The sequence below is a fragment of the Mizuhopecten yessoensis genome, unplaced genomic scaffold, assembly GCF_002113885.1.
Source record: "Mizuhopecten yessoensis strain PY_sf001 unplaced genomic scaffold, ASM211388v2 scaffold10879, whole genome shotgun sequence".
Taxonomy (NCBI): domain Eukaryota; kingdom Metazoa; phylum Mollusca; class Bivalvia; order Pectinida; family Pectinidae; genus Mizuhopecten; species Mizuhopecten yessoensis.
The window spans coordinates 430,328-454,781 of NW_018408767.1; the positions used below are offsets into that span (position 1 = coordinate 430,328).

A 24,454-nucleotide genomic window follows, 5' to 3' on the forward strand; every position below is an offset into this window, starting at 1 on the left:
ATCAACGCTTTGTGTCTGAACCAGCGACGTGTGGAGCCACAACTGTCGATAACATCTATTCCATCTACGCACTGTGTATAGTACACGTACGAGTCTCGAGCTCTCTTACACAGTAACAGAGTAAGTCGACAACGGATATGATGTCAAAACGCGAAATCCATGTGATTTTCGTGCTGATTACACCAACGGGTTGTGGAATACGTGCTGAGTGACCAGTAAGACCATACTTAGGATGGACACACGAAGCTGGCCGCAGGTGCTCAGTTCTGCCACGGCGATGGACATAGTACAGTGGCCAATACAGTCAGTCAGCTCAGGTAGGACAATTAGGTCTAGGTGACGCACGGATCAATAACGCTCAAGCTACACATATACATGTGTGTGTGTGTTTGCTGGTCGTAATTACATCGATAGAAAGGTAGGTTATTATATTTAATATACAACAATTTTATGTAGATATTTTGGTGGACACACACACCCATATTACAACCGTAAAACTGTTAGAATGTCGACATATTGTTTTACACCAATATCAACGGATATGTATGTAACCTATGAAAAAAGGGTCAGCACGCGGATTAGTACAACGGTAGTATCCTGTATAACACTAGTATAACGGTAGTATCCTGTAAACCACTGGTATAACAGTAGTATCCTCTATAACACTAGTATAACAGTAGAATCCTGTATAACAGTGGTATAACAGTAGTATCCTGCAAAACACTGGTATAACAGTAGGATCCTGTATAACACTAGTATGACGGTAGTATCCTGTATAAAACTAGTATAACAGTAGTATACTGTATAACACTAGTATAACAGTGGTGGACACCCACACCCATATTACAACCGTAAAACTGTTAGAATGTCGACATATTGTTTTACACCAATATCAAAGGATATGTATGTAACCTATGAAAAAATGGTCAGCACGCGGATTAGTACAACGGTAGTATCCTGTATACACTAGTATAACAGTAGTCTCCTGTATAACACTAGCATAACAGTAGTATCCTGTACAACACTAGTATAACAGTAGTACCCTGTATAACAGTAGTATCCTGCAAAACACTGGTATAACAGTAGTATCCTGTAAAACGCTGGTATAACAGTAGTATCCTCTATAACACTAGTATAACAGTCGTATCCTGTATAACACTAGTATATCGGTAGTATCCTGTATAACCCTAGTATAACGGTAGTATCATGTATAACACTAGTATAACCGTAGTATCCTGTATAACACGAGTATAACGGTAGTATCCTTTATAACACTAGTATAACAGTGGTGGACACCCACACCCATATTACAACCGTAAAACTGTTAGAATGTCGACATATTGTTTTACACCAATATCAAAGGATATGTATGTAACCTATGAAAAAAGGGTCAGCACGCGGATTAGTACACCGGTAGTATCCTGTATAACCCTAGTATAACGGTAGTCTCCTGTATAACGCTAGTATAACAGTAGTATCCTGCATAACACTAGTATAACGGTCGTATCCTGTAAAACACTGGTAGAGCAGTAGTATCCTGTATAACGCTAGTATAACAGTAGTATCCTGTAAAACGCTGGTATAACAGTAGTATCCTCTATAACACTAGTATAACAGTGGTGGACACCCACACCCATATTACAACCGTAAAACTGTTAGAATGTCGACATATTGTTTTACACCAATATCAAAGGATATGTATGTAACCTATGAAAAAATGGTCAGCACGCGGATTAGTACAACGGTAGTATCCTGAATAACACTAGTATAACGGTCGTATCCTGTAAAACACTGGAATAACAGTAGTATCCTGTATTACACTAGAATAACAGTAGTATCCTGTATATCACTAGTATAACGGTAGTATCATGTATAACACTAGTATAACCGTAGTATCCTGTATAACACTCGTATAACAGTAGTATCCTGTAAAACACTGGAATAACAGTAGTATCCTGTATTACACTAGAATAACAGTAGTATCCTGTAAAACGCTAGTATAACGGTAGTATCCTTTATAACACTAGTATAACGGAAGTATCCTGTATAACACTAGCATAACAGTAGTATCCTGTAAAACGCTAGTATAACGGTAGTATCATGTATAACACTAGTATAACCGTAGTATCCTGTATAACACTAGGATAACGGTAGTATCCTGTAAAACGCTAGTATAACGGTAGTATCATGTATAACACTAGTATAACGGTCGTATCCTGTAAAACACTGGAATAACAGTAGTATCCTGTAAAACACTAGTATAACAGTAGAATCCTGTATAACAGTGGTATAACAGTAGTATCCTGAAAAACACTGGTATAACAGTAGAATACTGTAAAACACTGGTATAACAGTAGTATCCTGGATAACACTAGTATAACAGTATTATCCTGTATAACACTAGTCTAACGGTAGTATCCTGTGTAACGCTAGTGTAACGGTAGTATCCTGGATAACACTAGTATAACAGTCGTATCCTGTATAACACTAGCATAACAGTAGTATCCTGTATAACACTAGTATAACGGTAGTATCCTGTAAAACACTGGTATAACAGTAGTATCCTGTAAAACACTGGTATAACAGTAGTATCCTGTATAACACTAGTATAACAGTAGTACCCTGTATAACACTAGTGTAACAGTAGTATCCTGTATAACACTAGTATAACGGTAGTATTCTGTATTACAGTTTGACGACAGTATTCTGTATTACAATATCAAGGTAGTATTGTTTATTACAGTATAACGGTAGTATCCTGTATAATCAATACCTGGTTATAAACAGACTGGTGTTTGGTGTAATCTAGTGTCTCTGAAGGTAGAGCGCGTTATACAAGTTAATGCCTGGTTATAAACAGACTGGTGTTTGGTGTTATCTAGTATCTCTGAAGGTAGCACGCGTTATACAAGTCAATACATGGTTATAAACAGACTGGTGTTTGGTGCAATTTAGTATCTGTGAAGGTAGCACGCGTTATACAAGTCAATACCTGGTTATAAACAGACTGGTGTATACATGGTTATAAACAGACTGATGTGTATCCTGTATAACACTAGTATAACGGTAGTATCCTGTAAAACACTGGTATAACAGTAGTATCCTGTATAACACTAGTATAACGGTAGTATCCTGTAAAACACTGGTATAACAGTAGTATCCTGTAAAACACTGGTATAACAGTAGTATCCTGTATAACACTAGTATAACGGTAGTATCCTGTGTAACACTAGTGTAACGGTAGTATCCTGTATAATCAATACCTGGTTATAAACAGACTGGTGCTTGGTGTAATCTAGTATCTCTGAATGTAGCCCGCGTTATACAAGTCAATTCCTGGTTATAAACAGACTGGTGCTTGGTGTAATCTAGTATCTCTGAAGGTGGCACGCGTTAAACAAGTCATACATGGTTATAAACAGACTGATGTTTGGTGTAATCTAGTATCCCTGAAGGTAGCACGCTTTATACAAGTCGATACATAGTTATAAACAGACTGGCGTTTGGTGTAATCTAGTATCTCTTAAGGTAGCACGCGTTATACAATTCAATACATGGTTATAAACAGACTGGTATTTGGTGTAATCTAGTATCTCTGAAGGTGGCACGCGTTAAACAAGTCATACATGGTTATAAACAGACTGGAGTTTGGTGTAATCTAGTATCTCTGAATGTAGCACGCGTTATACAAGTCGATTCATAGTTATAAACAGACTGGTGTTTTGTGTAATCTAGTATCTCTGAATGTAGCACTCGTAATAAAAGTCAATACCTAGTTATAAACAGACTGGCGTTTGGTGTAATCTAGTATCTAGAAAGGTAGCAAGCGTTATACAAGTCAATACATAGTTATAAACAGACTGGTGCTTGGTGTAATCTAGTATCTCTGAATGTAGCACGCGTTATACAAGTCCATACATAGTTATAAACAGACTGGAGTTTGGTGTAATCTAGTATCTCTGAAGGTACCACGCGTTATACAAGTATATACATGATTATAAACAGACTGGTAATTGGTGTAATCTAGTATCTCTTAAGGTAGCACGCGTTATACAATTCAATACATGGTTATAAACAGATTGGTGTTTGGTGTAATCTAGTAACACTGGTATAACAGTAGTATCCTGTATAACACTAGTATAACGGTAGTATCCTGTGTAACACTAGTGTAACGGTAGTATCCTGTATAATCAATACCTGGTTATAAACAGACTGGTGTTGGGTGTAATCTAGTATCTCTGAATGTAGCACTCGTAATAAAAGTCAATACCTAGTTATAAACAGACTGGCGTTTGGTGTAATCTAGTATCTCTTAAGGTAGCACGCGTTATACAATTCAATACATGGTTATAAACAGATTGGTGTTTGGTGTAATCTAGTAACACTGGTATAACAGTAGTATCCTGTAAAACACTGGTATAACAGTAGTATCCTGTATAACACTAGTATAACGGTAGTATCCTGTAAAACACTGGTATAACAGTAGTATCCTGTATAACACTAGTATAACAGTAGTATCCTGTAAAACACTGGTATAACAGTAGTATCCTGTAAAACACTGGTATAACAGTAGTATCCTGTAAAACACTGGTATAACAGTAGTATCCTGTATAACACTAGTATAACGGTAGTATCCTGTAAAACACTGGTATAACAGTAGTATCCTGTAAAACACTGGTATAACAGTAGTATCCTGTATAACACTAGTATAACGGTAGTATCCTGTAAAACACTGGTATAACAGTAGTATCCTGTATAACACTAGTATAACGGTAGTATCCTGTATAATCAATACCTGGTTATAAACAGACTGGTGCTTGGTGTAATCTAGTATCTCTGAATGTAGCACTCGTAATAAAAGTCAATACCTAGTTATAAACAGACTGGCGTTTGGTGTAATCTAGTATCTAGAAAGGTAGCAAGCGTTATACAAGTCAATACATAGTTATAAACAGACTGGTGTTTGGGGTAATCTAGTATCTATGAATGTAGCACGCGTTATACAAGTCCATACATAGTTATAAACAGACTGGTGTTTGGCGTAATCTAGTATCTAGAAAGGTAGCAAGCGTTATACAAGTCAATACATAGTTATAAACAGACTGGCGTTTGGTGTAATCTAGTATCTCTGAAGGTAGCACGCGTTATACAAGTCAAAATATGGTTACAAACAGACTAATCCTAGCCTTTGAAATGCTTAAACAACCGACTATTCAACAACCCTACCTAGCAGTGCGAACGGGATTATATTGAAATACACATAATAGCACACACATAAACTATATTAAATGTGTACGACATACACTAAACCACATGCATCTACTTCTACAAGGTACCAGCTTCACAATGGTGAATGGTGAATGGCGACCGTGTTTTCCACTGACCTTCTTGTATAGCATGTTTAATAACACAGCAGATGTTCAATGACCTAAATGTGTGATGGTTTAATTTACAGTTATTTTTTATTCAGGTAAGTTTAAGCAGTTCATTGAAATAAATAAATAAAAATTGACACGTGCAGCTAGCCGGACATGAATTCCGACCCATGGCTATCTACATATGATCACTGGATTTATGCTGTCTTGGTGCATATTGAGTTTAAAATTATACATATTAAGCTCCGTTAACACGATTCTATAAATACTTGTTCATACAAAATTTGTAAACGTTCTTTTCACTTCGACGGATAGCTAAGCTTACCGTTACATTAGCTTCTAGTGCTCTCACCCCTTGTTTCTTGACGTTCAAGCCTGTTGACATGTGGTCTTTGTAAACATGGCCACTCTTGTACCTTGGTGTGTGGTTAGAGGTAATGTCATCTAAAGCATTTTGGTTAACACGGAACACAATTTGAATCAAGAAATAGGCTATTGTCATGACGATTGGTGTAGGGAAGCCTACTGTTTGAAGAGGAGGGTCGTTTTAATCTAGAATGTCTGCAAGATATAGCGTTGTATTGGAATACTTCCTTTATATATAAACATGTGCATCACTTTTTGACAAGAATTTTTCTTGGTCATGCAATCTTAAGGTAAAAATATGTGTAACGTTAGGCCTGATAAAAATGTCGTTTGTTTGTTTCCGGTTATCCTATCTACCCTAATATTTAGTGCCCACCCCAAAGTTTTTGGCAATTTTCAATGAAGCACTGTTTAAGCCTATAAATCCCTCCTAAATAAAGCTTATAAAATGAATTTTTTTTTTATTTCCTACCGACCCGATTTTCAGACATGTAACAAGAAACAAATATGTTTTTTTGTTTCACCTTGTCTTTCATCGAAGACTTACCTTAAATAAAATTTACTTTATATATTAATATTCACTTTTGTGTTATAGGGTGTTACTATATATTTTAAAAAAATAATATGTTATTTCCTTACTTTGGACTTAGATTTAATTTTTGTTTGTTCGAAATTTTGTTTCATTTTCTAAACTTGATTTGTTCCAGGTGTGACCGCCCTGCCGGGGCCTCAATCCGGGTAACAGAGGCAGACTGATCAGCACTAAGGACGATACAGTTCTTACAACTTCCTCTTCTTGTGCAAACAGACTCGGCAGTATAACATATTCCTTGTGTCCGTACCGATGATCCTCGACAGGAACAAAATCATGAGGATTATGTGTCGGATGGGAAGCTAAATTTAAAGGAATTTCATTATCATCTGCTATGATGGCTAGGTGGTGTACTAACCAGATATATGCGGTTTCCTTTATGGGTACCTGGCCAAAGCGACTACGTTCTTGCGTCACCTGGGTGATAGCTGTGATTGTTCTGGTAGGACTTTGCTTCCTTCATATCATAGATAAATCTGAAATATACTTCAGGGAAGAAGAAAACCACAACGTTGAGTCATGGATACAAAGTTTGCCTGAAAGTAGTTCGTTCTTCGCGCTACATGTGGATATTCGCAGTATTGTCGACAGGAAGCTGCTGAATTCGACAACGGAAATAGGCGGAATAGGAGTGATTAATCCACACCCTTTCCAGTTTATAAATAATCCTGGTCATTGTCAGTTCAAGAGCAATGGTTTGCGGACAGTGTTAGTTCTCGTGAAATCTACAGTACGTAATGTCTTACTACGGCAAGCTATACGGACAACTTGGGGCAATATTAGTGAAGAGAATGTCAAAATAGTGTTCATGTTAGGACGTAACATCTCGAATGACCTACAGAGAACAATTGACCAGGAGGCTGCGAGGTATAAAGATTTAGTCCAGGAAGACTTTATTGATGCTTATTTCAACAACACACTCAAGTCCATAATGTCATTTAACTGGGCAACTCAATACTGTGGAAACGCGCAATTTCTCTTGTTCGTAGACGATGACTTTGTGATCGATTTACCCAAAATTCAGAGATATATTTACTCTATTCCAGAGACTGATGTTGATACACTTTTCATAGGACAGCGAATAACTCAACCGGTGGTGAGAGACCGAAACTCCAAGTGGAGTTTGTCATGGAAGGTATATCCATACAAGTATTGGCCTCCATATTTAGCAGGCGGAGCGTTTCTCGCAAGTATGCAGGTCGCCAAACAATTTAGTTTTGCTTTTCCGTATATACATAGTTTAGGTATAGATGACGCTTGGCTAGGTATTGTCGCTAGGAATGTGAGAGTACACCCACAAGATCATCATTTCTTTCATAATAACGGGAGGCACTCTCACCTAGCGCTAGTATACCAGTGTTGTCACACACAGAAGGAAATGTTGAACACCTGGTGGCAACATAAACATAATAAAAGCTTTCGATTCGGGAAAATATAGAACTCTAAACTTATGTCCAGTAGATCAGTTACAGTTTTATTTTCACGTTTGCACTAAGTCGAAATCCATACAAATGAACTTCACTTCATATGTATTTTGCATCTTTACAGGGTCGGCCATTATTGGTAGACTCTACAGCGTCGGCCGTTGTTGGTAATCTTAACAGGGTCGGCCATTACTGGTAGACTCTACAGCGTCGGCCATTGTTGATTGTCTTTACAGGGTCGGCCATTATTGGTTGTCTTTACAGTGTCGGCCATTATTTGTAGCCTCTACAGCGTCGGCCATTGTTGGTTGTCTTTACAGGGTCGGCCATTATTTGTAGCCTCTACAGCGTCGGCCTTTGTTGGTATTCTTTACAGGGTCGGCCATTACTGGTAGACTCTACAGCTTAGGCCATTGTTGGTTGTCTTTACAGGGTCGGCCATTACTGGTAGACTCTACAGCTTAGGCCATTGTCGGTTGTCTTTACAGGGTCGGCGATTATTGGTAGACTCTACAGCGTCGGTCATTGTTGGTAGTCTTTATAGGGTCGGCCATTACTAGTAGTCTCTTCAGCGTCGGCCATTACTGGTTGTCTCTACAGCGTCGGTCTTTATTGGTAGTCTCTACAGTGTCGGCCATTATGGTTGTCTCTACAGCGTCGGTCTTTATTGGTAGTCTCTACAGTGTCGGTCATTATTGGTAGCCTCTACAGCGTCGGCCATTATTGATAGTCTTTACAGCGTCGGTCATTGTTGGTAGTCTTCATAGGGTCGGCCATTACTGGTAGTCTCTTCAGCGTCGGCCATGACTGGTTGTCTCTACAGCGTCGGTCTTTATTGGTAGTCTCTACAGTGTCGGCCATTATTTGTAGCCTCTACAGCGTCGGCCATTGTTGGTAATCTTTACAGGGTCGGCCATTACTGGTAGACTCTACAACGGAGGCCATTGTTGGTAGTCTTTACAGGGTCGGCCATTTCTGGTAATCTCTACAGTGTCGGCCATTATTGTTAGCCTCTAAAGCGTCGGCCATTGTTGACAGTCTCTACAGTGTCGGCCATTGTTGACAGTCTCCACAGCGTCGGCCATTATTGGTATTCTCTACAGTGTCGGCCATTATTGGTAATCTCTACTGTGTCGGCCATTATTGTTAGTCTCTATTGTGTCGGCCATTGTTGACAGTCTCCACAGCGTCGGCCATTATTGGTAGTCTTTACAGTGTCGGACATTATTGTAAGCCTCTACAGCGTCGGCCATTATTGGTAGTCTCTACAGTGTCAGCCATTATTGGTAGCCTATCGCGTCGTCCATTATTGATAGTCTATAGCGTCGGCCATTATTGGTAGTCTATAGCGTCGGCCATTATTGGTATTCTCTACAGTGTCGGCCATTATTGGTAATCTCTACAGCGTCGGTCATTATTGTTATTCTCTACAGTGTTGGCCATTATTGGTAATCTCTACAGCGTCGGCCATTATTGGTATTCTCTACTGTGTCGGCCATTGTTGGTAGTCTATACAGCATCGGCCATTATTGGTAGTCTTTACAGTGTCGGCCATTATTGTAAGCCTCTACAGCGTCGGCCATTATTGGTAGTCTCTACAGTGTCAGCCATTATTGGTAGCCTATAGCGTCGTCCATTATTGATAGTCTATAGCGTCGGCCATTATTGTAAGCCTCTACAGCGTCGGCCATTATTGGTATTCTCTACAGTGTCGGGCATTATTGTTAGCCTCTACAGCGTCGGCCATTGTTGGTAATCTCTACAGCGTCGGTCATTATTGGTTGTCTCTACAGTGTCGACCATTATTGGTAGTCTCTACAACATCGGTCATTATTGGTAGTCTCTACAGTGTCAGCCATTATTGGTAGTCTCAACAGCGTCGGCCATTATTGGTAGTCTCTACAGTGTCGGCCATTATTGGTAGTCTCTACAGTGTCGGGCATTATTGGTAGTCTCTACAGTGTCAGCCATTATTGGTAGTCTCTAAAGTGTCGGCCATTATTGGTAGTCTCTACAGCGTCGGCCATTATTGGTAGTCTCTACAGTGTCGACCATTATTGGTAGTCTCTACAGCGTCGGTCATTATTGGTAATCTCTACAGCGTCGGCCATTATTGGTATTCTCTACAGTGTCGGCCATTGTTGGTAGTTTATACAGCATCGGCCATTATTGGTAGTCTTTACAGTGTCGGCCATTATTGTAAGCCTCTACAGCGTCGGCCATTATTGGTATTCTCTACAGTGTCGGGCATTATTGTTAGCCTCTACAGCGTCGGCCATTGTTGGTAATCTCTACAGCGTCGGTCATTATTGGTTGTCTCTACAGTGTCGACCATTATTGGTAGTCTCTACAACATCGGTCATTATTGGTAGTCTCTACAGTGTCAGCCATTATTGGTAGTCTCTATAGCGTTGGTCATTATTGGTAGTCTCTACAGCGTCGGTCATTATTGGTAGACTCTACAGCGTCGGCCATTACATTTTACCAAAGAAAACTAATGAAATTATTTATATTACTTGTCATTGCTATTACCGTTCATGTTAATTCAAAGGCCACTTGATATTTAGTAGGTCAGGTACACAGGTCAAATTGGTTCGCTTTAGTCTTATTGACCTAGTGTTGCCATGTGATATGCATAATTCGTGGGACTTCGAGTGCAATGGTTATTTGTAATTTATTGCTTAGAGCCATTTAACTATAATAGAAATCAGGAGTTACGCTGCGTCATCAAATTACTAAATGCTATATAATCTCCAAAAGAGTTCAGCGCGAGTGAATTCGAATTTATTTATTGTTACTTGTATATGAATTAATGGATTTGTGACATGTATTATAAGTTTACAAACCGCTTTTGAAGGAAATATTAATTATTAGGTTATTCCTTTTATTTAAGAAAACATGATTTATTTTTATATCCTTTTCATACATTAAATTCTACAGATCGTGACTTATGATAGAAACTAAATGAGAATTCTTCAAACAACGAATAACCATAACGTTCAGCTTATGGAATATTGTAGTCTGATAATGTACATTGTATTAGATTAATTTGTATGATACTGCCAGTCGAGGATATTTTTGTGTTTTGGTGCGATTTTTTTAACTAGTATTTTTGGTACATAAATAAAACGATATCGAATGTCACGAGTACACTTCTGTAAGTTGGAAATATTTATTGGTTTTTGTGTGAATTATGTTTATGTCCTAAAAAGCGTGGTAAAGTATTTGTGAATATTGTCGTTGTCCCTTTTCCATATGTGTACGAATATCGTTTTCCCATTTCCAGGCGTCATGTGTTTCTCTGGCCACCATTAAGTCTTTGTCTCATTTACATTGTGCATACAGTATGCTCTTTACTTCCCATACTAACACTACGGGTCAAATTGACGGCATTATAAGTCATTATTGCGTATAATATATACAGTGTACTAGATATCCTACACAGATTCGATACTACAAGATAATATTGTCCAGGATGCTATAGTGTCATGGAGGCACAGCTATTCTGTTTGAGACACCCAGGTTCAAACTTGTAGGATTTGATTTCTAGTAGAACTTCTCTGTCCGATTATTGTTTTTACAAGCTCCCTATGTGTGATTTAAGTTATAGGTAATGTTTTTGCATGTTTGCTTTGATAGTAAGCCGTCCGATAAGTAATTCAGTCAGCTGGCACAGAATCTCTTGCTTTTTATCGTGTAAAACTGAATCTACCGACATCTAGGGGCGGATCTAGTCTCGTGGTACAATAAGTAATGTCGGAGTGGGGGGCGGATCTAGTCTCATGGTACAATAAGTAATGTCGGAGTGGTACAATAAGTAATGTCGGAGTGGTACAATAAGAAATGTCGGAGTGGGGTGCGGTGTGTAGACTAGTCGTTTTGGTACATTAATTAAATAATGTCGAATGTCACGGGTTCACTTCTGTCAGTTGGACATATTTATTTGTTTATATGTTTTTGTGTGAATTATATTTATGTCACCAAATAAGTGGCAAAAGATTTGTGAAAAATTGTCATTTCCCCATTTCCTGGTGTAAAAAATTGTCATTTTCCCATTTCCTGGCGTCATGTGTTTCTGTTACTATCAGTGCGACAACACATGAACCTTTGTCTCCTTTAAGTTGTCCACATACTCTGCTCTTACGTTACGGGTCAGTAGGCGTTTATTGTACATAACAAGTACGGTTTCTCTAGATACCAGACACAGATTTTACACTGCACTAATGCTATTATAGCCACAGCTTTAGTATATCTTATTTTAGACGTACAAGGTTCAACGTTGTGGGATTCGATTTCTAGTAAACGTCTCTACCCTATTATTACAAGTTCCCTATATGTGAAATAAGTATTGTTGTATGTTTGCTTTAAAGTCATAATTTGCAGAAATCCTTCCTTATAGTCAGGATGTCTGTCTATAACAATCGATATATTGTTTTTCTTCTGCAATAATGTTTTGTGTATTGTTCGCGATTTGAGAACCATCTCGGTGTTGGGTTTAAGGAAATATGTGGTGAAACAATTCCTCTCGAGTTTTCTTATTGTTTTCTAGATCTGTTTTTCTATTTACATTTTTTTTGTCTCCTTTTGTCCACTGTTAACTTACCGTCACAACGTATAACGACAACAGGTTATAGACGCTATCCAATGGGTAGTGATTGTTTACATTTTGCAATATACATTTGTTGAATTATATACAAATAAAAAGGCATAATATATAAATAATCATGTTATGAAAATGAGGGAGTGTTTTATGACACATATTTATTTTTTCATTTGTTTGTTCACTTATTTATGACAGATTATTAACGATGTATTAGCATCATACGTTTAATGTTGATTTGCATGAATTCATACCATGGCATATTCATTACACTTGACACCAAAGTAATGATATCACTGTCATGTGACTTATATAAAAAGATGAATTTCTGAATATTGATATTTCTATTTTTAGTGCATTTATATTTCATTTTTATATGATGGATGTTTTGTGTGACCTCAAGAATTTCAATAATTAAATACATAGGACTTATTCTCTGGAAATCGAAACTAAAGGAATCACACATCAGTTGCATATCGTGACGTTTATATACCATACACGTTATTTGTTTTTATCGATGTTTTCATAACTCGATTTCCATATAACAAGGTATTTCTGATTTTACCATAATGAAGACCTGTTTACTTTGACCGAGTACATTGTGTCGGCCTACATGCTGACCTTAATCTACCTCGATTTGGTGGAAGACAAGCGTCTATCATCATGGTAACAAAGTCGCCATAGTCGGAGATTTTAATGCTAAAACCCAAGTTAGAGATGATTTTGTAGAACCAGATGATAACTTCATTCGTTCATTAAACTTAGATGAAAATGATGAGCTATACTCATATCTCTATGATATTGAAAAGTTGAAATTATATAATGTTCCTCTGCGAAGGGCTAGTCAATGTAAAGCTAAAGTTAATAATTATGGCAATAAATTGCTTGACTTCTGCAAGGAAAAATAATATGTATATTGCCAATGGTCGGATTGGAAATGATGCACAAATAGGTAAAACTACATGTAGTGATGTCAGCGTTATAGATTATCTATTGCTGTCGTCAGATATGTTTCGGTATACAACAGATTTTGAAATCAAAGTTTTTGACCCACTCATATCAGATGTCCACTGTAGACTTGTATTTAGCCTTTGTAAATTAACTGATGAATGTATATATAATACCGAATGTCATGAAAATCGATATACAAAGTGGAAATCCTGTAAAGAACAAGATTTTGTAAAACATATACTAGATGATGAAAGAGGTAATCTCCATAGAATTAATGATAAATTAAATGAATTATTAAATAAACAACACGACAATGTAACCAATAACGAAATTAATGACATTGTAAACTCAATTAGTGAATTGTTCAAAGGCTCTGCTAAGCAGGTTTTTGGTAGTAACAATGCTTACAGGAAACGGAGGTTGAGATGTGATAATAAACCTTGGTTTAATAGGGAATGCCACTTAAACAGAGTTGAATTTAATAAAGCCAAGGCCTTATTTCACAAAGTAAATAATCCTATAAATAAAACTAATCTCAATAGAGCTAGTAAAGTTTATAGAAAAACATTGAATAAAAATTACAGAAATTATCAGGAGAAATTGTCAAGCGAGTTAAGAAATACTGCTAGAATGGATTCAAAAAAATTCTGGAATATTTTGAATAAATGTGACGGATCTGTAAAGAAAGGTAATGCTGATATATGTATTACTGAATTATATGAATACTTTAAGGATCTGAACAAGTCTGTTTATGATGATGACGATTTTGAGCTGGAAAATCCTGATAATAGTATTTTTGATGATTATCTGAATGGTGAAATTACCACTGATGAAATTAAATTTTCTTTAATCAATTTGAAGAATAGTAAAGCCTCTGGTATAGATCAAATCCTAAATGAATATCTAAAAAGTACAATGGATGTATTTTTACCAATTTATCAAAAAATATTTAACCTTATTCTGAATACTGCGTCTATACCAGATGTGTGGAAGATCGGTATTATAAAACCAGTATATAAAAACAAAGGCGATCCAAAAGATCCGGATAATTATAGAGCGATCACTTTAGTCTCGTGCCTTGGCAAAGTTTTCACTTCGGTTATTAATAATCGTTTAAATAAAATTTCTGACGAATTTGACCTGATAAGCAGTGCACAAGCTGGGTTTAGAAAGGGTCATTCTACAACCGATAACATGTTTGTATTGTATTCTTTAATCTCAATATATTTTTCATTAGGAAAAAAACTTTATTGTACGTTCATCGATTTTAGTAAGGCGTTCGATTCTGTATGGAGAGTTGGTCTGTGGAAAAAGCTCCAAAAAAGCAACATTACTGGAAAAATTTTCAATATTATTTATAAGCTATATGATAAAACCAAATCATGTGTTAAAAATGGATGTGAACAGTCGGATTTGTTCAATTGTGAGATCGGTTTAAAACAGGGCGAAAATTTATCGCCATTTTTGTTTGCAATTTATTTAAATGATTTAGAAACTTATCTTGTTGAAAAAAATGTAAATTGTCTTCAAACAATAGACAAATTATGTATTGATAACATTGGAGTGTATCTCAAACTATTCATTATCTTATATGCCGATGATACTGTCCTGTTTTCAGAAACACCAGATGGTTTACAGTTAGCTTTAAATGAATTTGAACAATACTGTAATACTTGGAAGTTAACTATCAATTCAGGAAAAACTAAAATTGTCATCTTTTCAAAAAGAAAATGTGCAAGAACTCCCCATTTTACATTATGTAACGTAGAATTAGAAATACTGGAAGGGTATACCTATCTAGGATTATTCTTTAATTTTAGTTGTAGCTTCTTTAAAGCAAGGAAAAAAATTGTTGAACAAGCACAGAAATCAGTGTTTGCTGTCTATAAGAAATTGAGAAACATATCTTTACCAGTTGATCTACAATTGAAGATATTTGATTCATTAATTATGCCAGTTCTTCTGTATTCATCAGAAATATGGGGTTTTGAAAACACAAATATTATAGAAAAAATCCATCTTCAATTTTGTAAATATATACTAAATGTAAGAAAAAGTACACCAAATTTCATTGTTTATGGTGAGCTTGGAAGATACCCACTAGACATCGAAATTAAATGTAGAATAATAGTATTCTGGCATAAGTTGATTACCTCTAGTAAGTTATCAAGTACTATTTATAAGCTTATGTATACATTACATGAAAATGGAACTATGTTATTTAAATGGCTCGCATATGTTAAAGATATTTTTTCTCAAACTGGCCTGAACTATGTGTGGTACTATCAATCTACATGTTCTTTTTCAAAAGACGAAATTAAGAGGCTTGTGAAAAGTAGACTGAAGGATCAATTTATACAGAAATGGTTTGATAATATTCTTAACTCCTCTAGAGGACAAACATATTCAATATTAAAGACAAAGTTTGAACAAGAAAAATATTTAATTAAACTTAATACAAATGATAGGAAAATAATGTGTAAATTCCGTTCTTGCAATATGCATTTACCCATAGAAAAAGGAAGATGGTTAGGTATTCCTCGTCAAGAAAGAACCTGTACATTATGTAATTTGTACATTGGAGATGAATTTCATTACTTATTTATATGTGAAAGTGTTTTAGTTAAATGTCTAAGAGAGAAATATATACCAAAATATTATTTCACTTATCCAAGTCAATTAAAAATGCAAGGATTGTTTAATATATTTAATGTAAAAATTTACACAAAACTTTGTAAATTCATAGAAAAGCTTGAAAAAATATTAACTTAATTTCTGTACTATTTGTGTACTTCTATATGTATCTATGCTATGTACAATGTTGTAATTGTGTACATCACACGCCATGTATCATACTTACTATATGTATGTGACCTCTTGTTACACACGTAAGTGTGTCGGAGTGAATAAATAAAACTTATAAACTTATAACTTATCATTTGTAAATAAAATATCGTGTGTTTGACTTGCTTTTTTTATTTGTTTTATGATGCCACTTATTTGTTGATCCCGGGAAAAGTAAAATTATTACAGGTTTACTGGTTTGTCCATATACCATGGCTGATAATCATAGAAGAGAAAGGGTCAGTTGATAAGTTGTTTGAGACTACAGGGCTAGCATATCATACCCTACATGTTACTTTGTACGATATAAAGCGTCCGGAACCGGAATCACTACATTACAAAGTATACACTTAAACAATGCTGCCATCGAGGAATTCTACAAATTGAATATATAAACTTGATAGGGGCAGTTACTCTAAGTCAGAAAAACCTCCGCTTGATGGCTTCATTTTCTACACACATATATATATATATATAGGAGTGAGGATATTTCAAGTAAAACAGTATATTATTGGAACTGCTCTTCGTGATGCAGTGGTATCGTTAACCTTAATGTGAAATTCAGTAAGAAATATCTTCCTTCTTCATGGAGATTAATAAGTTAGCTAATGTACCAATATTGAATTCAAAACTATCCGGAAAGTGTTGAACATACCCTACAATATAATAGTTGCCATGTTTGGAATATATGAACTCACACACCGTAAGATATTTCGCGATGGTGTTTTTGAATGAGTTGATACATGAACATTATTCTGGTTACGAAACTGAACTTAACAAGCATCAAGTCATTTTTTTTCAATTTCAAAAGTATTTTATTGACAAAACATATATAATACAAACATATAAGTTAACATTAAAGAAGATATTAAAACAGTATTGACAAAAGAATTAGACAACAGGCTATGCCTATATCAGTCTTCTTCTATTTCCGGTAGCTATGTACAATGATTAAATATATAAAATGTTGTAATTCGTTTTCCTCTCACACACATGCACACCCACACCCACACCAGCTTATGTCTAACACTCATTATTTAAGGGACAAAACTTGCCTGAAAAATGATAATAATAACAATACATGAATATTAATTTGGAATTTATCTAGCACGTATAAGTAACGAAACGTTTTGATGATTTAATATAAAAGTCAACACGTATAAGAATGGTTTTATTTAATTGGTCAAATGCATTACTAATACCATATTATAAACAGTGCAGATTTAAATATCCTAATAAATTAAAAATAGTGGTAATATGATGCCTAATATTTGAATACCTCTTTCTTGGAAAACAGCTAATATTAATGCAATATACAAAGGTAAGGGTGCTCAAAATGATGTCTCTAACTAATTTATGTTTAAGTATATGAAAGAATGTGATATCATAACGACACACCAATCAGGCTTCTTACCAAGAGACTCGACTGTAAACCAGTTATTATCTATATATGACACTATTGTAAATAACTTCGATCAAAATAATGAAATCAGATTTGTATTTTGTGATGTAAGTAAGGCGTTCGATAGAGTTTCGCATGAGGGTTTATTTTATAAATTGGAATCGTATGGCACAAAAGGGAAAATATTACAATGGTTTAGTAATAATTACGTATACCTTTCTGATAGAAAGCAGAGAGTATCAACAGAGGGTTTTAATTCAACTTTTAAGCACGTCAAAGCCGGTGTACCCCAAGGCTCGGTCCTTGGTTAATTTCTTTTCTTAATCTATATTATGTGATATCTTTACATTGCAAGTGATGCTATTATTTATAGTGTCATGATCACTCTGCTAATAAGTAGTTATACTGGTGTATATCTATTTTCACAACATCTCTGGTATTAGGCTGGACTGGATGGAATTTATGAGTGTACTATTCTATAACCTGTTCTAACTATTTCATAGTTACATCAATATTCTATAGTGCTTTGTTAAAGAAATTTTAAGAGAATCAACTCCAATAATATATAATAATAACTACATTTTCCTATATGAATCCATATCATATTCTGAAATTTTACAAAATGTTTATTTCTTGGTAACTTATCCTATATATCCAGTGGGTGGATGGCCAATGTGTTTATACACAGGGGCTTTTGGGCCTGTATCCCTTGGGTTTTATGTAGAATGGGTTGTCAATAAATATACATGATTTATTTAATTGTTAATATCTAAAACACAAACAGAAAATGATTAAGCAATAGGTTGTAAAATGTTCATTTCACAAGGTAAATTGGAGTTATCTCCCCTGCACTGTTTAATTGGATTGTTATGACAGAATATATGCAATGTTTGTAAAAAGTTTGAAAAGGACTTAAATAGGCCTAGCCTGATGTCCAATCCAATTGACATATATAAAGTCAATAAAATCTGATGAAATGAAATGAAATGTCTCCCCGACAGAGAACAAAGGACTCTATGAATGTGAGCGATAAGCCAGTCAGCTATCACATAACCACAAAATGTCTCCCGCAGATCACCAAAAGTGGTACCGGATATGATCGGGGTGTTGACGGCTGTCAGTTTCCGGTATTCACTGATAGTGGACCCATTTCGAAATGGTTGAGCGTCCATCTTAGTACTCATGGCTGTGGTGGTGCGTCCACGCCAGTTGAGGAACAGAGTACCGCCGGGTTTAGCCCAGGACATTTGTTTCGAGCGTTCCTTTTAGTACTCATGGCTGTGGTGGTGCGTCCACGCCAGTTGAAGAACAGAGGACCGCCGGGTTTAGCCCAGGACATTTGTTTCGAGCGTTCCTTTTAGTACTCATGGCTGTGGTGGTGCGTCCACGCCAGTTGAGGAACAGAGGACCGCCGGGTTTAGCCCAGGGCAGTTTGTTTCGAGCGTTCCTTTTAGTACTCACGGCTGTGGTGGTGCGTCCACGCCAGTTGAGGAACAGAGGACCGCCGGGTTTAGCACAGGACAGTTTGTTTCGAGCGTTCCTCTTAGTACTCATGGCTGTGGTGGTGCGTCCACGCCAGTTGAGGAACAGAGGACCGCCGAGTTTAACCGAGAACAGTCTGTGTCACTTTACTTGGCCAATGTTAGGGAGATGCTGGACATGGACGAGGTGGTGACCGAGGACGCTAGACCCGTTAACAAAATACCGGTAGAGTCACACGAATCCACCTAGGACAGGCAGAAGTGTGAGACATACAAAATCTTATCATGGAATGTGTGTAGAAGCCTGCGTGACAAATTGAAGGATATTGATTTTGTGAAAACTTATAACGGCACATGATATGGTTTTCTTGTATGAATGTTGGGTAAATCCTGATGATGAAAAATCATTGGATTAGTGCCATACATATAGATTCCGCGGCGGAATTGTAATATATGTAAAATCCTTACTCGGTGATACTTGTACAGTTGTCGAAAATATATTAGATTGTATTGTTATATTAAAATTGAAGGGTGAAAATAATCCATCGGGGTATAATCATGATACATTTATATTTGCATGCTATTTTCCACCTGAAAACAGGACATTTTATGAAAAAAATGACATAGACCCATTTGTAAGTGTAGAAGAATGTGTTTCCAAACACAAAACATATGGTAAAATTATAGTTACAGGTGATTTTAACAGCAGAACAGGTGAGGCGGAGGATTATATAACATCTGATAAATTAAGCGAAATTTCTGTGCATGTGTTATCAAATATTTTTAATTATATACCAGACTCTGATATGCCAAAAAGATACAATACGGATAAATATATAAATGATTAATCAATTCGGGAGACGATTGGTAGAAGTGTGTAAGTCAACTGGGCTACGGATTGTTAATGGTAGACATCCTGGTGACGCTAAGTGAGATAATTCATTTTATAATAGAATTGGAACTTGTTTAATTGATTATGTTTTGGCGAATGACACCGATTTTGATATTATCCGATCACTTAAGACGGGTGAATTTAGCCCTTTTTCTGACCATGCACCTGTGTGCTTTTTATTATGTAGCGTCTATAATAGGGTTGTCGAGGATCACACACAAGGTAACACTAGTCATGATGGTAGTCCTATATACAGAAAATGGAATGAGGAAAATAAAAATAAAATTTGTGAGGTATTACAGGAAAATATTGATAGGTTATTGCAAACTTGTAATGTCACTCAGTATGATCAAGAAGGAATTAACATATGTGTTAGGAATTTTGCTTTCTTATAGCACCATATTGTAGCGAAACAAAAAGTAATACGCATACATGTAAGAGGAAAAATTCCACAAAGGGAGACAAGCCTTGGTTCAACGATATTTGTAAACAGCGATATAGGGAATACAAGAGTGCATTAAATATTTTCAATATATGTAAATCAAATCATAACAGGGAATGTCTTGTCACTAAAAAAAGTCTGTTTATAAGAAGCTTGAATGCAAGTTGAAAAGAGAATATAAATGTCAACAAGGAGATATGATGAATTATGTGAGGAAGCACAATCCTAGACTTTTTTTTATAAAACATTTAGAAAGCGAAAACAAAATATGAATACTGAACTACATGCAGATGATTTTTATGACCACTTTTCCTCATTATGTTCTGAGGAGCGTATTGTAGACAATTATATATATATATATATATATATATATATTATATAATTATGATATCAATTTTGATTGTCCTTTATTTGAAGAACTTGATGTTGAAATAACTCAGAATGAAATAGATAAGGTCATTGGAAAACTTAATAGCAATAAAGCTTGTGGACAAGATGTTATACTCAATGAATATTTTATGAATTGTATAGAAATTTTAATGCCATGTCTATTATTATTATTTAATAATATATTTAAGACAGGTTGTTCCCATCTTCATGGTCGATAGGAAATATTGTACCTGTTTTTAAGAAAGGTGACATTAATAACACAGACAATAATCGCGTTATTACATTGTTAAGTTGTGTAGGTAAGCTTTTAATAGGCTGGTAGCATTTGGAATGAAATGTCATAAAGTAACCGATGCCCAATTTGGGTTTAGAAAAACTCATTCCACTGTTGATGCTATTTTCGCTCTACAGACATTAATTAATCGTATGTTAAAAAATATAAAAAAAAACCGCCTTTATTGTTGTTTTGTGGATTAAACAAAGGCATTTGATTTTGTAAACAGACAAAACTTGTGGTACAAATTGATTAGAGAAGGAATTGGGGGTAAAATGCTTAAAGTTATAAGATCACTTTATAAGGATGTGAAATGTTGTGTAAAATATGGAGGTACATTGTACAATTATTTCGATTGTGATAGTGGAATATTTCAAGGTGAAATTTTATCACCTCTTTTATTTGCCCTATATGTAAATGACTGAGATACATTTTTAGCTGATAATTGTCCATCGATTGAAATACGAGAGATCAATATGTTTTTGTTGATATGGTGGTCGTAGCAGAAACGCCGGAAGGTTTGCAAAAAATGCTAGATTCCTTGTCAAATTATACGTATAAATGGGATTTGACAGTTAATACCCAAAAAACCAAAATTGTTGTATTCCGAAATGGGGGTAAGTTGAAAGAGAACGAAATTTGGTGGTATAAAGGCAAGAAATTAGAAGTAGTTGACACTTTTAACTATTTAGGAGTGCTACTTAATTTTAACAGGAAATTCAGAGTTACTCAAAAACAAATTGCTGACCAAGGGAGAAAAGCAATGTTTGCAATTGTTAACGTTTGTAAATATAACTATTTTAATATAGAAGCGCAGTTAGCTGTGTTTGACACATATGTAAATAGCGTACTTAGTTACGGGACGGAAGTGTGGGGCTTCCATACAGCTCCAGATACAGAAAAGTTACAGGTAAATTTTTGCAAACGTATATTGGGATTACATAGTAAGGCAAGTAAGTATATGGTACATTATGAACTAGGACGATATCCTATGAATATAGTTCGTAAATTTCGTATTTTCAAATATTGGATAAAATTAATAAAATCTGAAGACTGTATTCTAAAATCATGCTACTCTGAGATACGATCTAACAACGATATATGGTTAAGTCAGGTGAGGCAAGAATTATACAGAATTGGTCTTGGTTATGTGTGGGAAGCCCCGAGTCTAAATAATGATATATTTTTTATAATTAAGGAACGCATTTCTGATATATTCAAACAAGAATGTTTTGAATACACAACATCTTCTGCAAAAGGTGCACTTTACCAATATATTTGTAATTTTGGACTATAGTTTTATTTGTCCAAATCTATCAATACTAATTATGTAAAATATCTTTGTTAAATAGGATTATCAGCACACAAATTAAATGTGGTAGGTATATCAAAATCGAAAGAGGAAACAGATTGTGTATATTATGTAATATGAATGAGGTAGAAGATGAATTTCATTTCAATTTGAAATGTCCTTGTTATGCTGACATAAGAGCTAGATTCATCAAAAAATAGTATGTAAACCGTACTAGCATGTTTAAATTTATCCAACTGCTAAACAGTAATAGTTAATCAGAAATTAGAAATGTGGGTGAATATCTAGTGCATGCGAACAAGAAACAGTCTCAACTAATTAGTGGTTACTGTTCAATCTCCACTATATAATGTACAAATATAATACCTAGACATATTATGTTTGCATGGATATACATTGTATTGTACTGTATATATGTTGTAACTGATAAGTCGGACGACTTAAAGTAATAATAAACTTGTAAACTTGTTAACCCCTGAAATTCCATAATGAACTATCACAACCTATTAATTGGAAGAGTTAAAATGTGTCTTCAGGGGTGAGTGGTAATACTTGGATTTATCGACCCGAGAAAAGATATTTTGACCACGGACAGCGTCGTCGGTTAATATATCTTTTCTCGGGTTGATAAGTCCAGGTATCGACCTCAGACAAAGGCTATAATTGAATAATATCCACCTCAACAAATATCCACCTCAACAAAAATCCATGATTGAAACAAAATTACGAACTGACCTGTGTTATTGTTTATATAATTAAGATGCATTTGTATAACAGCAACTAACTAGTATTAATTGTTTAAGTTACTTAAGTATAATATCAAGTGATTACTTTTAATTGCTCAAATTATTTAGGTCTACTACAACTCGACCAGTGTTTGTTGTTTAGGTTTTTAGTATAATACGATCATGTTAAGTGACTTAAGTATAACATGAGCTATTATTTGTAAATTGTTTACTACGGGTTGTCAACTAATAATGTCATGTTGTTCGGTATCAAACGAATAGACAAGCGTAAGGTCTTTGAATTATTTTATATTCTAACTGACCATTGCAAATTATTCAAGTATAAAAAGAACTGACAATCAGAGAAAATATACATGGTAAATTAAAATTGATTTGAATAACGTGTCTACATAGCAAAGTCCAATAGCTTAAACAACAATAAAGGGGAAAACTCATTTGATACGATCCCAGTACGCCCTTCTTTTTTTCTTTTTTTTTTCTTTTTTACTGAAATACGTTTTTTTATGTTTGAGCGATCGGGTAATGATGCGAAACCAGACACCTCAATGGCCAGTGATGGATTCTCTCCTGAACTGTAGTGTCATCCAAGTTTTTACCATTGTCAATAAAGAAAGACCAGAATATAAAAGCAGAATGACAAGGTCATTTATATAGTTCATGTTTTGTCGTGTCGTTTCACGTTTTTTTTCTTTGGAATTCTTTACTCACACGATTGAACATTTGATGTCACTTCCGATGAATTTTAGATTAAACACGTCTTTTTACAAGAGAGGTTTAACATAAGTAGTCAACCATAGGGAGAATGACAAAACAAAAACAAGCAAAAAATAAAAATAAACGTTTGTTGTTCTTGATCAAATAACGTCTAAAAGATAAGGGTAGGAATTTAATTCCATTTTTGAAATATGATTTGGTATTCTTCAAACCATACAACTTCATTGTTAAATATCAAAGTTAAATATATGTGTCAATAACGTTAAACGAGTTACAAGAGCAAAGTTCACAGTAACTGTGAGTACACACTCGGTATGGGAGACGCCATTCACTTACCTGTTCAAATCTAGATAAATTGGGAATAACAAGTTCATTTAGACTAGTTCGACCTAAAACAATTAATGTTAAGATTTATTGTAAATTATAGAAATCCCCTTTTAAGGCCTACTTTACCTTAAAATTAATTAATTTGGTAAAATGATTATCTCTCTTTCAAAAGTGTCTTATTGCAAAAAAGATATCAGCTAAAAATAATACCTTCGTTCTGGTGATAAACTGGGTAGCGGTAGAACAGGGGTCTACTTTACCTGGAGAGCTGGAGAGGTGAGCTAATATCCTGGTGGACTTTTTCATTATATATTATTAGTCG

The 24,454-nt window shown here is 35.3% G+C and overlaps 1 protein-coding gene across 2 annotated transcripts; it reads left to right on the plus strand.

Moving 5' to 3' along the window:
* Position 1: 1 nt before the first annotated feature.
* Positions 2 to 9,452, plus strand: LOC110463237 (lactosylceramide 1,3-N-acetyl-beta-D-glucosaminyltransferase-like). 2 transcript variants are annotated; one of them, XM_021517669.1, is made up of 2 exons: positions 2 to 317; positions 6,449 to 9,452. In XM_021517669.1, the coding sequence occupies exon 2, from the start codon at positions 6,668 to 6,670 to the stop codon at positions 7,769 to 7,771; it is 1,104 nt and encodes a 367-aa protein (XP_021373344.1). In that variant the 5' UTR covers positions 2 to 317; positions 6,449 to 6,667; the 3' UTR covers positions 7,772 to 9,452. The 2 variants fall into 2 exon arrangements, with proteins under 2 accessions (XP_021373344.1, XP_021373345.1); XM_021517670.1 differs by lacking the exon at positions 2 to 317 and adding an exon at positions 351 to 418.
* Positions 9,453 to 24,454: the final 15,002 nt, after the last annotated feature.

Coding starts and splice junctions, on each gene's coding strand:
- LOC110463237 (XM_021517669.1), top strand. CDS start 6,668: ATGATGGCTAGGTGGTGTACTAACCAGATATATGCGGTTTCCTTTATG.